This window comes from Moschus berezovskii, chromosome 24 (genome assembly GCF_049115385.1).
Source record: "Moschus berezovskii isolate FMDL1 chromosome 24, NW_MosBer_1.0, whole genome shotgun sequence".
Classification (NCBI taxonomy): Eukaryota; Metazoa; Chordata; class Mammalia; order Artiodactyla; family Moschidae; genus Moschus; species Moschus berezovskii.
Window position 1 is genome coordinate 5001167 of NC_142483.1, and position 25922 is coordinate 5027088.

At 43.7% G+C, this 25922-nt stretch overlaps 1 protein-coding gene across 2 annotated transcripts in view; it reads left to right on the forward strand.

Annotated features, from left to right (window-relative positions):
* VGLL4 (vestigial like family member 4) overlaps window positions 1–25922 on the forward strand; it is a 154884-nt gene that overhangs the window by 10641 nt on the left and 118321 nt on the right. For both annotated transcript variants that reach the window (XM_055413592.2, XM_055413593.2), the window contains exon 2: window positions 3001–3077. In XM_055413592.2, the coding sequence (XP_055269567.1) occupies window positions 3014–3077 (64 nt within the window). In that variant the 5' untranslated portion in view covers window positions 3001–3013. The remainder of the gene's footprint in view (window positions 1–3000; window positions 3078–25922) is intronic.

Below are 25922 nucleotides of genomic sequence, written 5' to 3' on the forward strand. Positions count from 1 at the left end.
ACCTACTTTGAACCTAAATCAAGTGGGAAGAATAAGCTTAAGTATCTGATCTTCCACATGCTCAAATTCTGGACCTACTTCTATGTGTCCTTTGGTATCTTTATGCTTCGATATTTTGCTTCTGGGCAAATACTTTGCGTAAGAGGCATATGTTAACATGTATCTTTGGGTGTTTAGAATTTTGAAAGAGTTGTCCTTCAGCTTAATGAAGCGATTAATTTAGGAATTGTGAGCCTAAATACCAACCTACAGAGTAGACTGCTTATCAGCATGTACTTAATCAAAATAAAAGACTTGCAGCTCACATCTTTCCTGAATAGGAAACTGGCTTGGGTGAGCAGAGTAACTGGGTTTTCGTGCGTCCAGCAAGCCTTTTCCTGTCAGCCTGTCCCAAACCTTCATTTTCTCCACCTTTGAGCAAGCTGAGTCTTAACTCTGGAGGTGATCTTTTCCATCGTATAAGAAAGATGACGACTGTGCGTGTCATTCGTTTTTCTCTCAAGTGCCTCTGAGTTTACTTGCTCCCTCCTTGTCTCTGAAAAAGAAGAAATTGACTGTTTACGTGTCCTCCCTGCCGCCCAGAGCCTTCTTGGACTCTCCTCTTTCATGTTGAGACTGGAGTAGGTTGCCATTTTCTCCTCCAGGGGATCTTCCCAACCCAGGAATTGAACCTGAGTTTCCTGAAATGTAGGCAGAGTCTTTACCATCCGAGCCACCAGGCAAGCCCCATTCATTGCGCTCTGCCCATCACATCAGATCATGAACCCCTGCCTTCAGCTTCCTGTTCTGCAGATTGTGACTATAGGCTGCTACCAGGATGACTTTCCTGGAACAACACATTGATGGCCAACTCATTGCTCGGCTCAGAGGTTTCAGTGTGTCCTTCATTCACACACAAGCCAGCCCCAATCCCTGGAAAGCCCTCTGTCCTCCGGTGACGTGGCGTCAGTCCAGATTTCCATCCTCGTTGCTCACTTCCTGGCCCCACACTGCTCATCTTGCTGATTTGGGCTCTGGTCCTCGAGTGCATCCGCTTCTGTCCTTCCCTCCTGCACTTGTGCATTCATTCTTCAGAGGCCCAGCTCACCTTCTGTTTTCTCCACAAGGTCTTTCAAAATTCGTTGGTATTTCTACAGGATTTTTTTTTTTTAAATAGCACTGTTTTGGCACTTAGCACATTTCTCCCTAATCCTTGACTTCCCTAAGTATCCCCTAAGAGATATTCAGGTTAAAAGAAGGGCCAGTGAAATTTGAGAGATTTCAAGTATATAGGACTGCCCTCTCTACCACCTCCGCCCGCTGCAGAAGGCACAGCAAGCCATTAAAAGCCCAAGAAGGAAAAGAAATTGTTTGATGTGGCTTATTCTGGTGTTTCCCAAACTTATTTATCATAGAAAATTTTTTTTATCACAAAATATGAACATCCAGTGAAACACTTGGGGAAAAACACTGCCTTAAACTAGATTTCTTGTTGGCATGTCTACTGTGTAAATTGAAAGCTCTTTGAAGCCAACTGCTGGGCTCTGTTTATTTTTCCTGCCTTGGTACGTAGTCAATAATGTTTATTGAATGAAGTCACATTGCAGGATCAAGAGCTTATGTTCTTTTTTGAGGCCTGGCGTATGAATACTGTAAAACAAAGCTGCTCTGCTTTGTCTAGTACTAGCACATGCACAGTTGTTCAGTGTTTAAGTTGTGTCTGGCTCTTTGTGACCCCGTGGACTGCAGCGTGTCAGGCTTCCCGGTCCTTCACCCTCTCCCACAGTTTGCTCAAATTCATATCCGTTGGGTCACTGATGCTATCTGACCATCTCATCCTCGGCTGCGCGCTTCTTTTGCCTTCAGTCTTTCCCAGCTTCGGGGTCTTTTCAAATGAGTTGGTTCTTTGCATCAGGTGGCCGAAGTATTGGAGCTGCAGCTTCAGTCTTTTCAATGAACATTCAGGACTGATTTCCTTTAGGATCAACTGGTTTGATCTCCTTGCTGTCCGAGGGACTCTCAAGAGTCTTCTCCAACACCACAGTCCAAAAGCATCAATTCTTTGGCACTCAGCCTTCTTTATGGTCCAGCTCTTACATCCGTACATGACTGCATACACAGTAGGTAGTCAGTAAAGGCTGAAGAATCCTGAATAAATGCTGAGTGTATCTAAAGGCTGCACTTAAGAAGGTATTTTTTCTCAGTTGAACTGACAGGATCTATTTTCCTAATAACTGCGAGTGCATGCATGTGTGTGTGTGTATTTTTAAATAATCTCAAACAGGAATTTTTCTAGGTTTTCCACCACCTTCAGCTCTTCTTCAGTGTTTGCTTTTATAGGTGTGCTGTAATTTAAGAAAACAGAATTTAAAATGAAAATCCAAGTTCTATTAAAAAACATGATAGGTGGCAGTGATCGCTACAAAATAATGACATTTTAGAATAAAGATCCCTATTGGACTTAAAACTCACCAGTGGAATTCACAAAATTTTCATGAATCCATTGCATGTTTTAAGCTCTACAGCTTTGTAGAATCTCTTAGCTCAGGAGGCAAAAGAACAGAGCGATTCAGTTGTAGTAATTTTTGTTAAAACTAACAAACCAACAACCGCCACCACAACAAAAGTGTTGCTGGTGTCATGCTATGCTCATAGAGTAGCCTTTGTTCTGAGAAGTGATTTTACTGGGTACGTCTGGACAGGCATGCTGTTATGCATACACATAAACATTTATAAGCACAAATAACATGGGCGTGAATATTCACAACATCCCTTCTTTTAGTCCTGACTTGAGCTGCTTCCTGAAATTGGCACGGTTTGGCTTAGTGGACAGAATGGAATTTAACCCCTTTCTCTGTCTGTTCCCGAACCGCGTCCGTTGGCTTTCATCCCGGGCCGGAAAGAGTTTCATCTTCAGCACTGGGATCTGCATTTAGTGGAGGAGTCACTGTCTCATGGGTAACTGCCAGAATTCTAGAAGAGTCTTTCGAATTCCTTTTAAATTCTTCTTTTCCCTTCTAGGCTCCAACCAGGAATGGAAACCCCATTGGACGTCTTGTCAAGGGCAGCATCGCTGGTACACGCTGATGACGAAAAACGTAAGTCAGGAATCCGTTCTGAGTGCTCTGCACCTACCCCCCCCCCCGCCCCGACTCCTGCAGCATCTAACACAAGGTGTTCCTCCACGTGGTTTCGGGGCTGTGCGCTGTGAACCTGGCTTGCTTTCTTCAGCGGTAACAGCTTGGCGTCCTTATTTTTTGTTTTCAAAAGCCAAAACATGTCAGTCTTGTAAATGATATCTTTGGATGCTAGGGCTTCAGCTGTTAACCTCAGGAAGTCCTTTCCTCCGAAAGATTCTCTTAAGTGGGATGTGGAGTAGAGATGCTCCTTCCGTGTGTCTCCAGAACTTTGGATAAATAGGTCCAGAATCATCTGTCGCTGGAAGCGCGTGTGTAATGGGCAACAGTTGTGCAGATCACACCTGCCCAGCTGAGAGAGGGCACATACTGGGCTGTGGGGGCCCTGCTGCGGTGGGGAGGGGGGAAGAGGAGAGGACACCGCTGGAAGGCTGCTTGCCACTGTGTCAAAGCGAGTTTCCTGCTCCTCCTCAGGCACCTTTGTGTTAAATGTTACTGTTCACCGTTGATATTTGCAGAAACGACCGTTTTCTGTGGAAGCCAGGTTGAGGGTTCTTTTTCTAAGCCCTGAAAAGATTTATTGAGGTGGAACTTTGATACATGGTAAGTTCTGGAAGGAGGAGCAACTCTCCGGGTTAGTTCTTGACAAATTTGGCAGCCGGAGCGCACGTTCCTTGTGAGGTCTGCTTTTTCACTAGCTGGTAGGACTTTTGTTTGTGTAAGCCTCAGCTCTCTCGTTAGTCACAGGAAATAGCAGGAGCTGCTTCCGAAGTCTTTATGAAGATGACCTGGGCTACTGTGTGTGAAGAGCTTACCGTAGTCTCAACTCCTGGGGCCACTGCCTTGCCCTGTCCTGTGGGCGCTGCGTGGGGCCCTCTGGTGGGACCTCATCTACTCCTTTATGTTATTATGGTGTCTGCAGCTTCGTCCCCTCTGCCGCCACTCACGCATGACCATCTTTAGATGAGTGATTGCATGAAATAGCCGTTGAAGTTTGTTTTTTCCCCCAGCCTCTTACATAATATACATCTGTAATTATCCCTTCCTAAGTAACTGAAGCTCAAGGATGTTAAGCATCATTCCCAAGGACATTGAGCTCCGCAGCAGCAGTTCAGGTTGTAGACTTTTTATCGAAACAACAACAAAAACCCCTTTATGCCGCTAAGATTGCAGCAATGTTACTGACTCGGAGAGCTGGTTACAGATTTCTTTATGGCAACCCACTCCAGTATTCTTGCCTGGAAAATCCCATGGATAGAGGAGCCTGGTAGGCTGCAGTCCATGGGGTCGCAAAGAGTCGAACATGACTGAGTGACTTCACTTTCACTTTTCATTTTCATGCATTGGAGAAGGAAATGGCAACCCACTCCAGTGTTCTTGCCTTGAGTATCCCAGGGATGGGGGAGCCTTGTGGGCTGCTGTCTATGGGGTCGCACAGAGTCGGACACAACTGAAGTGACTTAGCAGCAGCAGCATAGCCAATTTAGAAGCTTTTTTTTAAAAAAATAAGACAATATATTGAGTTTCTGAACATTTTGTGATGTTCAGATCAGTAAAACAATATCGTGTTTGTGCAAATGAAAAATAAGTAATGACTTCGGAGTGGCTTTTGTGACCTGAACGTAGATGGGGTGAGTTCCTTCTCTTTCTCTACGTTCTCGGGTTCCCTTCCGGAGCCCAGCTTCAGGATCGGTCCACCCAGGCTGGAGGCCTGAGTACTGACCAGTGTGGGCAGTGCTTGTGGATAAGGGGCATTTCTGGGTGGGCAAGGGCAATCCTGCCTTCATGGAGCTTGCGTCAGACACTAGTCGTGTCCAATTCTCTGTGACCCCATGGACGGGAGCCCACCAGGCTCCTCCGTCCATGGGATTCTCCAGGCAAGAAGGCTGGAGTGGGTAGCCATTGCCTTCTCATGGAGCTTATGAACCGATTTCTGCATCGACTCCTGCGGCTGTGAAATGTTCAGCGGTGGAGACTGGGTGTGCGTGTGACGTAGATGCCAGGCGTCTGTGGTGCCTACGGTGTGGGAGCTGTTTCCCCGGAAACCGAAGGGCAGTGCCAAGGGACAGAGGTGTTCTCACCTTCCTCCTGCGGTGAGCACAGTGTTAGTGCTTTAGGAGGGAGGACGGATGCCTGTGCAGGTCAGAAGGCTCGCAGGACAGACTTTATTCTGGGCTCCAGTTGGTTTAACAATGGGCCGGCATGGTTCTGGGGTCCCCTCTGTAATGGTTTCAGCGTCTCTGGACCACTTTTTACATTTAAAGACAAGTGGGGGAAAAAAAGTCCAAAGATGTCTATAATCATTATTATTAACATGGGCAGCATGTTTGAGAAACTGTTTTGCTATGGTGCTCTGCACTTCACCCACAAGAGAACAGAGCCCAAGAACCAGAAATTCACTGTATTTTTTGTTACCTAGCAGTGTAAGGCGGAGAAGGCAATGGCACCCCACTCCAGTACTCTTGCCTGGAAAATCCCATGGATGGAGGAGCCTGGTGGGCTGCAGTCCATGGGGTCGCTAAGAGTCGGACACGACTGAGCGACTTCACTTTCACTTTTCACTCCCATGCACTGGAGAAGGAAATGGCAACCCACTCCAGTGTTCTTGCCTGGAGAATCCCAGGGACGGGGGAGCCTGGTGGGCTGCCGTCTGTGGGGTCACACAGAGTCGGACACGACTGAAGCGACTTAGCAGCAGCGGCAGCAATGTAAGGACATGAAAATTCAGGCAGTTTATAAACAGAGCTGAGCGTTAAGTTCACAGCCTCTCTGTGGGTTTCTTCAGACCCATTTGAGCTTCTTCAGCCTGATTCAGCGCTCTCGGCCCTAAATTCTGTTTTAGCTTCTGTTGTAAGTTGCTCTTATACTTCACGTTCTCCTCAACTTTAAAAAAAGTCTTGTGTATGTAATCTGATGTGGGTGTCTTATTACAAGCAGAAAAATGTTCTACTACTAGAGATCAGGTTTCCAGCTCATGTGGGTGACCTCAATGGTTCTCTTTCCTTTTGCTGCTGGGGGAGCCAGAGACTTGGGCATTTTTGAAGATGCTATTGTTTTAGCATTTGGAGGAGAACAGTATCTGTTAGGAGCTGAGTACTTAATACCTGATAGCCTTAAGGCTTTGTTATGTCTACCAGTGAAGAATCAAAGAAATACCTTAACCGTACACTGCAGAGATAAAGTCAATAGTGAAATGGTGGTTTTGTGGAAACACAATAGCTACTTATCTGGATGGCCTAGAAGGAATACGCTTACTTAAAATAATCATTTCACTGCTCATGAGACATTGATTGAGTCAGCACCCTGAGTAATCCTGGAAGGTACTTAATGAAAATGCAACACGAAGGCCAATTTTCTATGTGCTTGAAGAATCTCTCTTTGCAGAGGTTGTTAATACCGGTGCTGGGAGCACACACTTAGAATAGTGTGTGCTCAGTTGTGTCCGACTCTTTGCGACCCCCATGGACTGCAGTGATTTCCCAGGTAAGAAGACTGGAGTGGGTTGCCATTTCCTCCTCCAGAGGATCTTCTTGACGCAGGCATCAAACTCGCATCTCTTGCGTCTCCTGCATTGGCAGGCTGGTTCTTTACCGGTAGCACCACCTGGGACCTTAACCTTTTACCAAGCCAATTTTTTAGGAGTCAAAGTTTAAGGAGAGAATTTGAGGATAGGACACGTAGGCACCGATGTTTGTATTAATAGCAACACCTGGGTATGTCTGTACCATGACACTGCACTTCACCGTGATATCTACGGAATATTTTCTTTTTGGTAATTTTGTTGTTATGTCTCTTGATTATGAGTTCTTTTATCTGTTGACTTCCTCAGGCTGGAATAATTTTAAGGAGCATGCAGCTTTCTTTTTGAGGATTCTGGTGGCGGGGACAGTACCTCTGTTTCATCTAAGGAATACGCATACGATCTGAACAAGCCAGATGAGGTTAGCGTGAGTGGCTCACGGAGAGCGGTGGGGAAAAAAGGTGGCTTTCACAGTGTTGCTGTTGCATCTGCTCCTAGAAATTCACTGACTCCCTGTGTGGTGACGGTCACTGAACACTGACTAATTGATGAAGCATAAATTACCACCATCCTTCCAGGGAACGCATTCCTGGGAGCACTGGCTTTTGTCATCACGGGGACTGATGCCCCAGATGTGTGGACGTTTGCATGTATATAGATTCTGTTTGGAGAAAAGATGGCAACCCACTCCAGTATTCTTGCCCCGAGAATCCCATAGACCGAGGAGCTGGCAGGCGGTAGTCCAGGGGGTCACACAGAGTCAGACGTGACTGACTAAACCACAAACAGGGGTCTGTTTGGGGCTTCCCCGGTGGCTCAGCCGTAAAGAGTCTGCCTGCAACGCAGGAGACAGGAGACTCTGGTTTGATCCTGGGTGGGGAAGATCCCCTGGAGGAGGAAATGGCTGCCCGCTCCAGTGTTTTTGCCTGGAGAATCCCATGGACAGAGGAGCCTGGAGGGCAAGAGTCGGACACAACCAAAGTGGCTGAGCACGGCCCGGGTTCTGTTCTGCTTTAAAAAGGGAAAAAAGAAACCTATCGATTTAATTGGAGAGGAGTCGCGCTCACACAGTCTTCTCCGCTGGACTTCTGTCCTCCCGGCTGGCCAGCACTGCCTGCCGTCGGGTCACTGTGTGTAGGTCCTGGTGCCATAGCCAGCGCCTCCCTGTGACCCGACCAGCTGGGGCTGCTCCGCATCCTTTTCCCTTTCTCTCTGTTCCTCCCGTCCTCTTCTCTTTCCTCTCTGCCCCGACACCGTGGCTTTCCAACATGTTGGCCACCGCCCAGAAGAAGGAAAGCTTATACCTTGTGACCCTCGAACTCATACTGACATAACTGATACAACAACTTCATGAAGTAGTACTTACCCTCACTGTTGCAGTTATAGCTTGAGTTGTCTGTATTTCTTTGCATTTTACTTTGTCTGAGTAAAAGTTGGGTCATGACTCATTATGTTGACTTGAGGATCTGCAAATGAACTGGGTGGGACCTGTAGGTGAAAAAACAAGATTTGGTTTTTTATCTTCTTTGTTGGGTAAACTTGCTTCTGGTTCCTCCGTTTATGTCCTGGGGAGCTTTGACTAACCGCTGGGGCATGAAGGGTATGCAGATAAGCTGGAATCCAGGGGTGGCTGGACAGGGTGACGTCATCACATTGTTCTTGGTCAAGAGCCCTAGGACTTGGCACACCCACTGGGAGCCAACAGGACTGCCCCCTTTAGAAGCAGTTCTACTGTAACCTAAGGCTGTCCTCTTCCTGATTTTTAAAGTCAGTGCTCAAGAAGGCGGTCACTCCCCTTTGGTTAAGCCTGTTTGGGTCCCTCTTGTCCCCCCGAAGCACGCGGCATTGAGAGTGCCCAGTAGACCCTGAGGGGGGGCACACCGATCAGACCCTCTGCAGCCTGAGGTGATGGCTTTGGTCACTGCCTTCGCGCTGTGCATCCTTTGTGTCCCCGCACCTGTAGAGTGGCCACGGTTTCCAGAGAGTGGAGGGAAGGAGCGTTGGTAAGCATTCTACACTCCCCTCCGCAGCATGGGTCCCTTCCCCCAGGTGTGAGTTACTGAGTCACTGGTCCAATAACACTCCTCGGGGAGTTCTGGATCTGCCTCTTTAACCAGGAGGGGCTGGATGCTGCTAGGTGTGAGGTGAAGTCATTCTTTGGCTATCAGGATCCTTTAGGCAGGTTCTCCGGTGGTTCATGGATGTGTACTCAGTTGTGTCTGACTCTTTCCAGCCCCCTGGACTGTAACGGGCCAGGTTCCTCTGCTTTGGGATTTCCCAGGCAAGAATATGGGCATGGATTGCCACTTCCTCCTCCAGGGGATCTTCCCAACCCAGGGATGGAACCTGGGCCTTGTGCGTCGAGACCTTCATTGGCAGGCAGTTTCTTTACCAGAAGTGCCACCTGGGAAGCCCCCTGGTTGCTTATATTTCGTCTTATTTCCTTCTGTCTCTAAATATATGTATGTGTGTATGTAGTGTTTGTTTACGTATATACACACACACATATGTGGATTATTTTTACTGAAACATTTGAGAGCAAATGGCAGATATCATGCCTCTTTACTCCTAAGTACTTACGTATGTATTTCCTATGAACAAGAACATTCTTTTACATAACCACAGTTTGGTTATCTTTATTACAATGTTACTTAAATATACATAAGCACAAAACTGGGCATAAAATCTTTATGCATATAGTTCTTTTACAACTTCATAGCCAGAACTTGAACCTACAATTTAAACGTAGCCCATAAAAGTTTGCCACGATCCAGTAGATGACGATAAATCCTGTTCTGCTAGCGTATGGCGCCCGGTACTGGCGAGCTGCGGTTGATTCCTTTGACGTCACCCTGCCCGTCCTGCCGTGTGTCCTTTGACACAGTTCCCCCACCACTTTATCTCTGCAAACTCTTGTAAAGTATTTCATTGCATGCATTATGGTGGCATAAACTGCTTTTCTTTTAGTGCAGATACCTCCATTTCATACTAGGTTGGTTTCTGTCCTTTTCTTATGAGACCCGGGGGGAAAAATGCAAACACAGTCCCCAAAATCGTGTGCCAGTACTATGGTTATATAAATGGTAGGTGTCTGATTCAGGATATGCTTATGTCAGATTTTTTTAAAGTGTTTTCAGTGAAATACCAGTGCAAGTGAAAACTCCTGCCAGACCCCTCAGCATTTGCCCGTGGACCTCAGTTTCAGGGTCACTGCATTATCATTCTCACAAGAGCCCTGTTCAGGAGGTACTGTGATCAGTCCCATTTTATGGACAAGGAAACAGGCGTACAGCGCCCAAATAGCTTGCCTGAGGATGCTAAGCTGGTCCTGGCGCTGCTGAGGTTTGAATTCGGGAGCCTGACTCTGAAGTCTAAACCCTTGTTCCTCTATTAGGGTGTCCTCAGGTGGAAGGCGTTGAAGACATAGCTGTAGATTAAAAATGAAACTGTGATGCTCCCTCTACCAGTAAGTCAGCAAGAAGGCTTTCATTTGGAAAAGGTTTCCCAACCAGTGATCCAGCATTTCCCGAGTGTTAGTAGCTGTGATCAGCCACACGTGGAGGACGGGTGACGGCCCCAGAACTTCTCTGTACCTGTGAGTACCTCGGTCTGCTCAAGGAGGAGATCTCAGCTCTTGCTGACACAGGCTGCTTGCAGAGAAACAGGATGCCTCACTGCTGAAGTGCCAGGCAGAGACGAGGTGACCGCTGTCCAGAGGCGCTGAGTAAGGGAATAGGCCGGACTTCAGAACCTAAGGTTCTGTGGGTCTGCGTGAGTCCCCAGACTTGTTCAAGGCGAAGGTTCTGCTCCATTCTGCTTCATATTCCAAGCATGGACCGTTTGGTGCTTATGATCAGCCTCTAATAAACATCTGTAGATAATGAAGTAACCATGGGAGTAGAGGCTCATCTCTAAGAAATTCAGTTATTGAACACTAGCAAAAATGATTTCGCTGTAATCATCACCTTTACTGCCAAAAACATACCGAGTCAACGGAGTACCGTTGACTCTCGATAATACTTCCGACTTTGCAAAACTTTTGCAGTAAGGTGAGTAGGAGGTGTCGGAGGGGAAAATGAAGCTTTAAGACTTTGGATGCCTAAATCAAGAATAAAGTTAAAAAAAAGCTTGAGGTGCTTCTCCCCACTCCGTACCTCAGTACCTTCATGTGCAATCACATGCTGCTGTGATCATCAGAATGTTGTTTTGATTAATCACTAAGGTGTGTCCAACTCTTTCGACCCCATGGACTGTAGCCCCCCATCCCCAGCACTTAATAAGTGGGTGTCAGCTGTTGCTGGGTGGTGCATAGTCTTCCAGGGGATGAAACCACTGGTCCTGGAGAGCTGTCTTCTTCTCTGGCTTCATGTTCCCACGCCTTTTGATTTTCAAAATAAGTAGACTGAATTTACTGCCTTTTGTTTTTTAGTAAACTTTCAATTTTATATTGGAGTACAGCCGATTAACAATAAGTCTGTGAGTCTGTTTCTGTCTTGTAAATAAGTTCATGTCTATCATTTCTTTTTAGAGTCCTCATATAAGGGATTGGGTAGCCATTCCCTTCTTCAAGGGATGTTTCTGACCCAAGGATTGAATTTGGGTCTCCTGCATTGTAGGCAGATTCTTTACCGTCTGAGCCACAAGGGAAACCCTGCATAAGGGATATCATACGACACTTCTCTTTCTCTGTCTGACTTAACTTCACTAAAGGTTGGAGTTACTAATGTTTTGTGTGTTCAGTTATTTACCTTTCATGAATAGTGGCAGTGAAAAGGTCATCCCTCAGTAGCTCATTTTATTGTACTTTAAAAAGTTGCATGAAACAATAGGCAGGATATATTGGAGCTTATTGAAGATACGCTCTAGGTGTGGTCAGAAGCTTTCATCAAAGTGCTTCCTAGGGTGGGCACCTGGCATTTAATCAGAAGGGCTGCCCTCCAAAAACAGATTACAAGTGTCTCTGCTATTCTTGTGGTTTTATATCTGATCAAATTAGCATATGAAATGTTAGAAGTGGATCTCGCTGGTGGAAATAATGGCCTGTTAACTAGCAAAATGGTTGTTGGAAATATTCTTCCACTTAATAGCTCTTTAGACACTTGAGAATACTTTATTATGTTAACTTTAAATGAATATTTTTCAACCTTTAGAAGTCCTTGCTTGTTCTCGATACACGTAAAAATGTTTTGAGCTGTTTTAATGTCATTTGCAATTAAATTGGAAATATCAGAGTCAAAAATCCTTGGCTGAAATAAACAGTGGCCTTTTTTCGTTTGATACCTGCCTGGTTCCTCCGTCCCCATCCTCCCTTCCCCTCCCTGTGCCTTGCGAATCCTGGCCCCAGTCAGCATCTTGTCCAAACACCCGCAGCACTAGCACCCCTTCTTTGGTGGGTGTCTTCCAAACCGTCACGTGAAGTGGCTGTCTTCTCCACACACCCCGGTTCATCAGTGTCCTTCCTGGAGGGGGTGGGACACGCAGACCTAAACAGTGCTCTGTGTGTGTGTGTGGGCTGGGTGCAGTGCACTCAAGACCGCCGCCAGCTTTGACTTAGTCAAGAGTTCTTGGGGGGTGAAGGGACAGAAGAGCGCGGGTGCCTGAAGCAGCCAAGTGTGAGAGGGCAGGGGCACGGCACCCCTGGAGAACAGAGCTCTTCCTCCCTTTCAGCGGGCAGCCCCTCACCCAGTTCCTGCCACGGCTGTGCCAGAGCTGGCTCCTGGGACTCGCCTGGTGGGCTTCCTCCCATCCTCACTATCACAGTGGGAGCCTGAAATCAGCCCTGATGGGAGTACATACACCAGACCGTGACTTTTCTGTTTTCCCTCCCTACGGAGCCAGTCCTTATCACTGGCTCCAGTGGACTACTTTTACACGTGAATGTGGAGCCCTGATGGTTTAGACAAGTGAAGCCTGGATTTTTATGTAAAATTTCTAGATATTTAAAATTCCATATGAGGCCATCAGGAGTTCCCTTGCCAAGAGGGAATGAGTAAGTATGGAGCTAGTGTGTGCTTTCTGGTCTAGTCCCAATACTTCTATTAATACAACTGAAGAACAGATTTTTTTTTTTTTAAAGCAGCTTGCATCATCTTCTCTTCCCTCCCACTTTGTAGTTGTGAATTCCTGTAGCAATTCTTTACGAACTCAAAAGGGAGATATTTAATATTAAAACAGTTCCTGGGATCTTTCATGATCTCAGTGTGGAAATGGATTTGCATATGTGTATATTTTTCTTCTCATCCAGACTTTTTATTTTTAAAAGAAAAATGGCTGCATCTTCATCTTTTGTTTTCTTAAAGATTTATGTAGCATACTTACAAAATGCTTGTTGACTTGGCATTTTATGTGGATATAATTTGTAGAAGCAATACGTATGGGATTTACACTTTTAGAGAAATCGAATTCAGTTTGAAAAATCAAACTGTTACCTCCTCAGTGGCTTTTCGATCTATTGTAACTGCTTTTATATTGGATCACACTCTTGATTCCTTGTAAATGAAATGAGTAAATCTTTGCATTTGAAATCTGGGGAAGTTAGCATTTCTTTCTCTAGGACTGCCTTTCTCATCACATTTTTTACATACATTTGTTTTTTTCCCCTGTGAAAAATATTGCTTAAATGTCCCTTCTTTTATGGAGCTTAACTTGTTTAACCAGGCTATAATCAGTTTTTATTAATGAACTAGACAAGGCAGAAACCTGGTTTTTTTTCTTTTTCCACCAATAAGTAGGAGTTGAAAATGATTTTTTTTTTTTCAGTTCCCAGCGAAGTGTTAGCTTTAGGGTGCTCTGAATAAAATTAGATTACATAGGAATGTTTCATTTAGGAATTCAGGAGGACAAACTGGATTTTTGGAGTAAAACTGCAGCCTGAACACATGTATGAGGCTCCTCTCTCACCAAAATCTCTGTAAGATGATGACAAAATAGACATTAAGAAAAATCTCTACCGCTGCTGGAAAACTAGCATGGATGTCTACCTTCATTACTCCAAAAGTTATAAGGAATTCCTTATAACTGAAAACAGGTGGGAGTAGACTGACAAAAGGAGCAAAAACAAAAATAAATAACCCAAGACACAGGTGCAAAGCTGAATTAAAAGCAGAACATAGCCGTGAGGAGCAACTACCAGTGGGAAGGGGCCCTGGAGCAAAATTCAGGAACTTAAAGTATTCCATTTATAACAGTGACCCACCCCAGCCGAGAACCGAGAAAGTCCACATCCTGTTTGGAAGGGTTCCCCACGTGGTTTAGGGACCTGAGTGAAGAGCAGAGCAGAGCTTCGAGTCACCGTGGGCGCCCACGGCACACAGGGTGCTGGGGAAGAAAGCCTAAACCTTCCGTGGGCAGTGTCTGCTAAGATGCTTCACACCAGAGGCAAGACTTTCTTGTTTTTGGCAAGTATGTTTTTGTGTCCCCACCTGCCTGTTTCTTGGTCCTCACTCCCATACCCTGGAGGAAAGCCCATCATTGGATGCATCCTATACTCTTGCCTAGAGCCCCAAGGTTGAGCCTCCCCACGAGCGACCTCACGCCAGAGAGGAAGCCTGCTTTACATGCGCTTGTGGATCGGCCCAGTCTTTTAAGTATGAATGTGTATCAAGGGATCATTGGACATTTGAGCAAAACAGATAGGATGAAAGAAAAGACACGAGTCAGCACACTCAGGAATTTAGGAGATGTGTAAATATATCAAATAAGGGCTTCTCAGGTGGCACTATTAGTACGGAACCTGCCTGCCAGTGGTAAGGAGATGTAAGACACGCAGGTTCGATCCCTGAGACTCTGCTCTGGGTTGGGAAGATCCCATGGCAACCCGCTCCGGTATTCTTCCCTAGAGAATCCCATGGACAGAGGAGCCTAGTGGGCGACAGACTCTGGGGTCACGAAGAGTCGGACACGACTGAACGGACTTAGCATGCACGCACACATTAAATAAAAGTAGTCTGCTATGAAAAAGATTTAGAACAACAAAGTTTATGGAAAGTAAAGCTATGATTATTGAATTTGAAAGATTAAAAAGATCAGCTAGGTAATCAAATAGATATGATTAAAGACAAAGTTAGGGATCTGGAAGACTGGCAACAAAATGTTGTACAATTAGGTAAAGATACTAGGATCTTACACATGTGCCAGATTGAAGTTCTGGTGGGGTGAGGACAAAGCAATATTGAGAAGAGAATGCATTTGTTAGGAAAATAGGAAATAAGTGAGTCAAATGGACAACCAAAACAGTAACAGCAGAAAAATTGATAGCTGCTCTTTATAAAAACAAAAATGAACCAGCAAACAGAAGCAATAAAACCCCAAACTTTTTTTTTTTAAAATGTTGTTTAGTCCCTAAGTCATGTCCGACTCTGAAACCCCAAGGACTGCAGCATGCCAGGCTTCCCTGTCCTTCAGTATCTCCTGGAGTTTGCTCAAACTCACTATCTCATGCTTTGTCACCATGTTCTCCTCCTGCCCCCAATCTTTCCCACAATCAGGGTCTTTTCCAGTGAGTCATCTCTTTGCATCAGGAGACCAAAGTATTGGAGCTTCATCATCAGTCCTTTCAATGAATAGTCAGGGTTGATTTCCTTTAGGATGGACCAGTTTGATTTTCTTGCAGTCCAAGGACTCTCAAGTCTTTTTCAGCACCAGAGTTCATCAGTTCTTCAGTGCTCAGCCTTATTTATGGTCCAGTGCTCACATCTGTACATGACTACTGGAAAAACCATAGGTTTGACTAGAAGGACCTTTGTTTGCAAAGTGATGTCTCAGCTTTTTAATGCACTGTCTAGGTTTGTCATAGCTTTTCTTCCAAAGAGCAAGCATCTTTTAATATTATAGCTGTAGTCACCATCTGCAGTGATTTTGGAGCCCAAGAAAATAAAATCTGCCACTCTTTCCATTGTTTCCCCATCTCTTTGCCATGAAGTGATGGGACCAGATGCCATGATTGTCTTTTTTGAATGTTGAGTTTTAAGCCAGCTTTTTCACTCTGCCATTAGGGTGGTATCATCTGTATATCTGAGGTTGTTGATATTTATCCCGGCAATCTTGATTCCAGCTTGTGATTCAACCAGCCTGGCATTTCACATGATGTACTAGAGAAGGAAATGGCAACCCACTCCAGTACTCTTGCCTGGAGAATCCCACAGACGGAGGAACCTGATAGGCTACAGTCCATGGGGTCGCAAAGAGTCGGACACGACTGAGCGACTTCACTTTCATTTTCACTTTCACTGTGCATTTAAGTCAAATAAGCAGGGTGACAATATACAGCCTTGACGTACTCCTTTCCCAGTTTTGAACCAGTCCGTGTTCCATGTCCAGTTCTAACTGTTGCTTCTTGACCTGTATATAGGTTTTTCAGGAGGCAGATAAGGTGGTCTGGTATTCCCATCTCCTTAAGAATTTTCCACAATTTGTCGTGGTCCACACAGTCAAAGGCTTTAGCATAGTCTCAACAAAGCAGAAGCAGATCTTTTTCTGGTATTCTCTTGCTTTTTCTATGATCCAACGGATGTTGGCAATTTGATCTCTGGTTTCTCTGCCTTTTCTAAATCCAGCTTAAACATCTAGAAGGTCTCGGTTCACGTACTGTTGAAGACTAGCTTGAGGGATTTTGGGCATCACCTTGCTAGCATGTGAAATGAATGCAGTTGTTTGGTAGTTTGAATATTCCTTGACATTGCCCTTTTTGGGATTGGAATGAAAACTGACCTTTTCCAATCTTGTGGCCATTGTGAGTTTTCCAAATTTGCTGACAGACTGAGTGCAGCACTTTCACAGCATCATCTTTTAGGATTTTAAATAGCTCAATTGCAACTGCATCACCTCCACTAGCTTTGCTCGCAGTGATGCTTCCTAAGACCCACTTGACTTTATGCTCCAGGGTGTCTGGCTGCAGGTGAGTGACCACACCATCACGGTTATCTGGATCATGAAGGACTTTTTTGTACAGTTCTTCTGTGTGTTTTTGCAGCCTCTTCTTAATCTCATCTGCTTCTGTTATCTCCTTGTCGTTTCTGTCCAATGTTTCAGTTTCAAAGGAACAGCAAAGTGATTCAGTTATATACTGAGCATGGTTGTTACTAGAAAACGAGTCATCCTTTGAAAGAAACAGTCTTATTGAGGTTTATGTATTTGAGAAACATTTAGAGAGGTCAAGCTAAGATCAGTGAACAATAAGAGTCAAAAACTGTGAAGGTCTGTAAGCTCCTGGGCTCTGTGATAGAGAGCCCAAGTAAAGAAATTTGATCTAGACAGTTCTAATATAATTCTTCCTCCAGTGAAAGCATTGTGGAGATTTACAAGAGTTCATTCTTTGAAAATATATTATCGAGGGCCAGATTTGTATAGAAAGGTATGCTAGATTGGAATAGAATACATTGAAAGGTACAAGACACAGTATTTGCTTAAAAGCTAGCAGGATCGATGTTAATAAACGTTGTGTTAGTTTTCACTTGCTGCTGTGGCAATCAGTGCGAACTTAGCAGCTCAGAAAACCAGCTGTTTATGTTATTCTATTGATTGATCTTAATTTGGTTTCTCTAAATCTTCCTGAATTGAGCAGTTTGACTGTCGTACTATAGGTTCACTTTTCCTTGTTATTTTCTTTGAACTTTCAGAAGAGTTTCAGAGATACATCCCAAGAAGCTACTTTACCTTTGTGTGAAAAGATCGTTTTAAAATATCTGTATTAAATTTTGAACTTTTTTTCCTCTAAAAATGGATCAGTCTGAAGAGGTGGCCTTTCTGATAATTCAGTGTGAGGGCAGACCCTGCTTGCCTGTGTCCACAACACCTCACTTTTTTGTGTCAACATACGCTTCATGAGCAGAAGGAAAGCCTTGTTAATATTTGTATCATAGCTGAGCATATGCTCCATCAGCAGCATTTTAACGAGGGTAGTCTTGAGACTTGCTGAAAACCCAGCTGCTGTAATTGTGCAAGACTAGATGTTAATTCACCTATTTTTCAAAAGTACAGAATTTAAAAATAATTATTAATTGTCCTTGAAGTATATGCATAGAATATATCTAGAGGATGAGACAAATTTTGTGTTCTTCTATGGAATTGGTTATTTTTCATGGAATTGAACTTGAATTTTGGTTCATGTTATGGAAACTACATATGTATGGTGCAGATAATTTTATAAATTAACGTCCTACTATTAACAGGATGAAAGAATAGCACAGTGAAAGCTTGTCAGTTAGAAGATAGTCAAAGAGTAAAGGAATGGGTTATTTTTGGACAAGAGAGAGAGGTTTTAAAATTTTTGATTTTACCCTTAATTTGAATATTACTGGTTAATCATGGCTGTTTTTGAAGAAGAGAAGAGAATGGCAGCCCACTCCAGTATTCTTGCCTGGAGAATCCCGTGGACAGAGGAGCCTGGTGGGTTACAGTCCGTGGGGTCACAGAAGAACCACTGAGTGGCTGCTAACACTTGGCACTTCTTTTTTTTTTTTTTAAACGAGACCAGTGAGCCACTAAATACTTTAAAGCACAGTGTTGTGAAGTACCAGCATCTCGTTTTGGCATTTGACACCTGTCGAGCGACTGAACTGAACTGGACTGATTCTACCGCAGTGACTGATGCAGAAAAGTGTTACCTAGTGCTTTGCAGTCGGCCCTGTGCTACTGGTTGGGGCCCCCAGCTCTCAGCCAGTGGGAGCCCCTCTCAAAGCCACGCGCCTTCCCTGGGTGCAGCAGTGGCTGATGTGTAAGGGGTGTCCCGGTCCAGCCAGCCCTGTTGTCCTGTCTCTGAAGATGGCTGTGACTGCATCCCAACCCAGTTTCCCTGTCCGTTCCCATCTCCTTCCTTCCCCCAGAGGGGTGATCCTGAAGACTCCCCAGCAAACTTCTGCACGCCATCTCCTGCTCGTCTGCTTTCTGGAGCACTCACCTTGGCATTTTTGCCCTTTCATACTGTTCATGGAGGTCTGGAGGCAAGAATACTGAAGTGATTTGCCATTCCCTTCTACAGTGGACCACGTTAGATAGCATCACCGACTCAGTGGACATGAGTTTGAGCAAACCCAGGGAAATACTGAAAGACAGGGAAGCCTGGCATGCTGCAATCCACGGCGTCGCAAAGAGCTGGACACGACTTAGTGACAGAACAGCAATACCTTGCATTAAACCCCTACTTCCTTTTAAGGACCTCTGTGCAAACGGACACTAATTTAGGACCTTTTTTTTTTAAATACAGGTAGAATTTTGATTATCTTCTTGATCAGTTCTCCCTCTAAGTCAGAGGTGCCCTAGCAATGTTCCTGATGTATACTCTCTATCCTCTGCTTGAATGTAAGGGAGAGTTCATTACTTCACTACACTGTCAGTTGTTAAACACTTCCAGGGGTTTGGACAGCTTTATTGTTGAATGGAAATCTACATCGCTGTAACTTTCATTCCTTGCGTAAATTTCTACTCCCAGCTTCTCAGAACATTTAACCTTTGAAATTGTTCCAGTTTCCATCCTTGAGATATTTGAAGAAAGTTATCACATTCCCTTTAGGTTTTCACTCTAATCCTGTAAGAGATGAAGGTTTGATCTCTGGGTGGGGAAGATCCTCTGGAGGAGGGCACAGCAACCCACTCCAGGTGAGGTTGCAAAGAGTCGGCTGCAGCTGAGCATGTGCGCACGCGCGCGTACACACACACACACACACACACCCCAACCATAAAGCAGGGTTCACACACACACACACACAGACACACACACCCCATAAAGCAGGGTTCACTTTGTCATGTTGTCCATCATATCCCTGGTGCTTATTTGTCTTGCAATTGGAAGTTTGTACCTTTTGACCAGCTTCATCTAATTCTTCCTACCCCCACTCCTACCCCTGCCTCTGGTAATCGCCAATCTGACCTGCTTTTCTATAAGTCTGTTTTTGAAGTATAATTGACCTATGACCCTGTGTTAGTTCCTGGCGCACAGAATAGCGATTTGATATTTCTGTATGTTACAAAATGATGACCACAATAAGTCTAGTTACCATCTGTCATCATACAAAGATACCACATTTTTATTGACTCTCTTCTCCATACTGTTTCCTACCTATGATTCATTTATCTTTAACTGAAACTTTGTGTTTCTTTTTTTTTGAGAAATATAGTTGATGTATAATAATATGTAAGTTTCAGGTGTACAAGACAATGAGTCACTCTTTTGCAAGGTTATATTCCATTTATAATTATTACAAAATACTGACTCTATTCCCCGTGTTGTACATTGTAGCCTTAAAGCTTATTTTGTATGTAGTTTGCACCTCTTAGTCTCACCTATTTCTCTGGCCCACCCCTGCAGTCACCTGTTTGTTCTCTGTACCTGTGACTCTCTTTCTGTTTTCTTAGGTTTGTTTATTTGTTTTGTATCGTAAATTTCACATATAAGTAAGATCATATGGTATTTGTCTTTCCCTGTCTGGTATATTTCAGTTAGCATCGTGTCCTCCATATTCATCCATGTTGTTCCAAATGGCAGGATTTCTTTCTTTCTTATTGCTGAGTACTATTCACATATCTATAATATAATGCCTTAGTGTATATCCTTGTGTATATTCTCACCATATATGTCTCACAGTAATACGTGCAAGTGCACGGTTATATGTCTTGCCTTTTCACATTAGCATCATATACATACATACAGACTTATGTGTGTGTGTGTATACATATGTATATGTCACATTTTCTTTATCCATGCATCTATTTTTCAATACTTAAGTTGTTTCCATATCTTGGCTATTGAGGTAATGCTGCCTTGAACATGGAAGTGTAGATATCTCTTTGAGATACTGATTTCATTTTCCTTGGGTATGTACCCAGTGGTGGAATTGCTGGATGATATGATAGTTCTATTAATTTTTTGAGGAACTTCCCTTCTGTTTTCCCTAGTGACTGCACCGATTTACATTCTTATCAACAGTGTACTTGGGTTCCCTTTTCTTGACAATCTTGTCAATACTTGTTATCGCACCTTTTTGAAAATAGTCATCCTAACAGGTGATATCTCTTTATGGTTTTGATTTTCATTTCCCTGATGATAAAAAGTGTAGTTGAACACCTTTTTATATACCTGTTGACCTTTCATATGTCATCTTTTGGAAAAATGTCTATTCAGGTCCTTTCCCAATTTTTAAATTGTTTTCTTTGTTGTTGGTGGTGGTGTTTTTTTGGTTTGTTTTGGTTTGCTTTGGTTTTTGCTACTGAGTATCATAATACTAAATATTAACCCTTTATACTATATAAAGGGAGTTACAGAATATTAATCACCATTGTTAACTCATAATATTAACCCCTTATCAGATATATAGTTTGAAAAAATTTTTTTCTCTGTTCCATGGGTTGCCTTTTTGTTTTGTTGATTGTTTCCTTTGCTCTGCAGAGGCTTCTTAAAAAAGTTTGATAATAGACTCAGTTGTTTTTGCTTTTGTTGCGTGTACTTTTGGTGTCGTAGCCAAAAAAAATCATTGCCGAGACCAATGTCAAGGAACTTATCCCTCTGTTTTCTTCTAGGAATTTTATGGTCTCAGATCTGAATTTAAGTCTTCAATCCATTCTGAGTCGGTTTCTGTGCAAGGTGTAAGGGTCTAGTTTCATTCTTTTGAATGTGCAGAGTCAGTGTTCCCAGCATTGTTATTGAAGAGACTACCCCTTCCCCACTGGGCACCCTTGGCACCTTTGTAACAGGCTAACTGAGCTGTAGACACGTGGGTTTGTCTCTGGGGTCTTCACTCTGTTCCATTGGCCCCAGTGCTTGTTTTCACGCCAGTACTCCACCGTCTTGATTATTCTAGCTTTGTTTAAGGTTGGAAATGAGGAGTGTGAGCCTCCAGCTTTGTTCTTTCTCAGTTTGAATTTGGCTCTTCAGGGCCTCTTGTGCTTTTATACAAATTATAAGATTATTTTATTTCTGTGAAAAATCTCTGGAATTTTGATAGAGATTGCTTTGAACCTATGAGTAATTGCTCTGAATAGTGTGAACATTTTAATAATGTTAGTTTCTTCCAATCCATAAACTTGAAATATTTTTCCCTTTGTCTTGTCAACTTTTAATTTTTTTCAGTGCCTTACAGTTTTCAGTGTACAGATCTTTTATGTCTTTGGTTAAATTTCTGAATCCTTTATCGTTTTTTAATGTGAGGAAATGTTTCCAAATACTTTAATGGTTGTATAATATTACCATCCAGTGCATGGGCCAAAACTGGCGCTCCTATATTGTTGTAGTTTAAAATTATTTCTAATTTTTCCCTTTTATACGTAATACTGTGGTGAATATAATTTATTCAGGCAGTTTATTCATCCTTTTCCCACCCTTTTAGGGTTATTTCTTTATGATGAGTTCCCTGACGTGAATTACTAGGTCCAAGAATCTATGTATCATGTTATCACTACTTCTGCCTGGCTGTTGAGTTCGGTTCAGGTGCTTAGTCATGTCTGACTTTTTGCGACCCCCATGGACTGCAGCAAGCCAGGCTTCTCTGTCCATCATCAACTCCTGGAGCTTGCTCAAACTCACGTCCATCAAGTTGATGATGCCATCTAACCACCTCATCCTCTGTCGTCCCCTTTTCCTCCTGCCTTCAATCTTTCCCAGCATCAGGGTCTTTTCTGATGAGTCAGTTTTCCGCACCAGATGGCCAAAGTATCAGGACTGATTTCCTTTAGGATTGACTGGTTTGATCTTCCTGTAGTCCAAGGGACTCTCAAAGTCTTCAACACCACAGTTCAAAAGCATCAATTCTTCTGTGCTCAGCTTTCTTTATGGTCTGCTTCTCACATCCATACATGACTACTGGAAAAAAACAATAGCTTTGACTAATCTTTAGAGCTTTGACAGATCTTTTTTGGCAAAATAATGTCTGCTTTTTAATGTGCTGTCTAGATTGGTCATAGTTTTTCTTCCAAGGAGCAAGCGTCTTTTAATTTCATGGCTGCAGTCACCATCTGCTGTGATTTTGGAGCCCAAGAAAATAAAGTCTGTCACTGTTTCCCCATCTGTTTACCATGAAGTGATGGGACTGGATGCCATGATCTTAGTTTTTTGAATGTTTTAAGCCAACTTTTTACTCTTCTTTTTCACTTTCATCAAGAGGCTTTTTAGTTTCTCTTTGCTTTCTGCCATAAGGGTGGTATCATCTGCCTGTCATTATTGATATTTCTCCCAGTAATCTTGATTCCAGCTTGTGCTTCATCCAGCCTGGCATTTTGCATGATGTACTCTGCATATAAGTTACCCTGGCTGTCCTGGGTTCTTTTCTTTTTTAAACTTTTCTCTGGTTCCTAGCTTTATCACAATAGAACTGAATTTTCAGTTAAATGACTTTTTCATAGGTGGAATTAATAGTTTGCTATTTACAGTTTATTGTTCCATATGTTTTAGTTTATTATTTCAAGTAGGTGTATACTTTTGAAAATGGGATTTTATATCTCAGTTTTTTATCATGCCTTGTTGTTGTTCAGTTGCTAAGTCGTGTTTGGCTCTTTGCGATCCCGCAGACTGTAGCCCACCAGGGTCCTCTGTCCATGAAATTCTCCAGGCAAGAATACTGGAGTGGGTTGCCATTTCCTTCTCCAGGAGATCTTCCTGCATTGTTGTAGGCAGATTCTTACCACTGAGTCACCAGGGAAACTCTTCGTTGTGCCTTGCACAATATAGAAACAGGCATTGAGTTTGGTTGGTTGGTTGAGAAACGAGAATTTTAGAAAGGGACCTAGTTCTGGGCAAAGATGACACAGTTTTATTGCCATCAGATCAGCTTGTCAGTTCTAGACATATGAGTTTAGAATTTATTCTAGAAAGAGTACCGATCAACTCCTTGGGAATGGATAGTCTCTGAAAAAGGGAAGGCTACCCTCAGATATGCAGATGACACCACCTTTATGGCAGAAAGTGAAGAGGAACTCAGAAGACTCTTGATGAAAATGGAAGAGGAGAGTGAAAAGGTTGGCTTGAAGCTCAACATTCAGAAAACAAAGATCATGGCATCTGGTCCCATCACTTCATGGGAAATAGATGGGGAAACAGTGGAATCAGTGTCAGACTTTATTTTTTTGGGCTCCAAAATCACTGTGGATGCTGATTGCAGCCATGAAATTAAAAGACACTTACTCCTTGGAAGAAAGTTATGACCAACCTTGATAGTATATTAAAAAGCAGAGACATTACTTTGCCAACCAAGGTCCGTCTAGTCAAGGCTATGGTTTTTCCTGTGGTCATGTATGGATGTGAGAGTTGGACTGTGAAGAAAGCTGATCGCCGAAGAATCGATGCTTTTGAACTGTGGTGCTGGAGAAGACTCTTGAGAGTCCCTTGGACTGCAAGGAGATCCAACCAGTCCATTGTAAAGGAGATCAATCCTGGGTGTTCATTGGAAGGACTGATGCTAAAGCTGAAACTCCAATACTTTGGCCACCTCATGTGACAAGTTGACTCACTGGAAAAGACTCTGATGCTGGGAGGGGTTGGGGGCAGGAGGAGACGGGGACGACAGAGGATGAGATGGCTGGATGGCATCACCGACTCGATGGACATGAGTCTGAGTGAACTCCGGGAGTTGGTGATGGACAGGGAGGCCTGGCGTGCTGTGATTCATGGGGTCGTGGAGAGTTGGACACGACTGAGCGACTGAACTGAACTGAACCACATTCAAGGCCGACGGGGACCCTGGGGAGGGGAGGAGGGTGCCGCTCCCTAGTGTACGTGGTGATAATGGTGTGCACGTTGCCACGCCTGATTCCGTCCGTCCAGCAGATCTCTAGCGAATGCTTGTGGCGTGTCTGACGTCGTGCCAGGTAGTGAGATAGAGGGTGTCACCTCCGTCCGAGCAGGCCTTGGCCCCGCTGTCTCATGGCAGGTTAGTGGCAGAGGCCGGGTGAGAAATCAGACTGGGCTGACTGCATCACGCATATCCTTCTTTCCACTGCTGTTCCCAGCGTGCGTCTCTAAGTCGCTTCAGTCGTGTCCGACTCTGTGCGATCCCGTGGACTCTTAGCTCACCAGGCTCCTCTGTCCATGGGATTCTCCAGGCAAGAACACTGGAGTGGGCTGCCATGTCCACCTCCAGGGGATCTTCCCGATCCAGGGATCGAACCCACTTCTCTTATGTCTTCTTCACTGGCAGGTGGGTTCTTTATCACTAGCGTCACCTGGGAAGCCCATTGAACAAGCTAGCTTTTTCTCATTTTCAGTGTAGGTGGACATTATTAAATTGACTACTTGGAGTTCATCCTGCAAGTTTTATATAGAATTTGGTTGACGAGCTTGATATAAGTGCTGTGGGTGAGGGAAAAAATTGCCTAATGGCGTCCACCACATCTGAGGTGTCTTCACTGTTCTCCCTGCTGCCCTTCTGGAATTACTCTTAGAATATTCTGGGATCTGTTAGTACATTTTGGTATAGTCTGCCTTGAATCAGGTTTCTCACCACGGCAGTCTGCTGTCTCCCCCAGGCACCATGCTCACCTAGAGTATTTTTGTGTAGTACTTTAAATTTTAAGTTGAATATTGTTATTTCTCTTAGTAGGTATAAATTTGGTAGTGTTTTGGGATATTTGATTATCATCCTGCTGTAGAAAATAGCACATGGTGGTCACAGTAGGGAGCACTTAAAAATGAGATGGCATTTCTTAGGAATATCCCTTTGCTGTCAATTTTTTTAAATGAATATATCAATACTTAAAATTCCTTGTCATGAAAAATTTCCTACATGAAAAGTAAGGAGAACATCTTAATGGATGTTTCAACCAGATTAGGAGGAGCTGTTGAGAATCGCAGCTAAACAGAAAGCCCCTTTAAGAGGAAAGAAGTGTTGCCAGCAGGAATGGCATTCCTGCGGAAATATAATTAGTACTTAGATCAGAATTAATACTGTGTGTCTTTGGAGTGAAAATGCCGTGATATTAAGGATTTAGCTATGGGTCTGAGGCATTTATTTGATGTGAATCTTTAAGGAGCCTCTAGAGGACAACCATCTGAGAACAGTGGCTTTCCTTGAAGCAAGCGCATAGAAATGTCGATTTAAATTGTAAGCAATATGGCTTCAACATTAAGTGAAATTTTTAAAAAGTGACTTCTTGTGTATTCTTTCCCTCACATTTATTTCTGCTCATTATCGCATTAAAAAAAAAAGTCTACTTTTTAAAAAAAATCTAACTCATCATGCTCAGCCACTAATGCCATCAGTAGTTTTGCTTAGGAATTGATTCTAAGACAGTAATCTGAGGCTTGCAGCGTTATGCTTAGGGTGGTATCATGTGGTACTGAAAACAACCTAAATATGTAACAATAA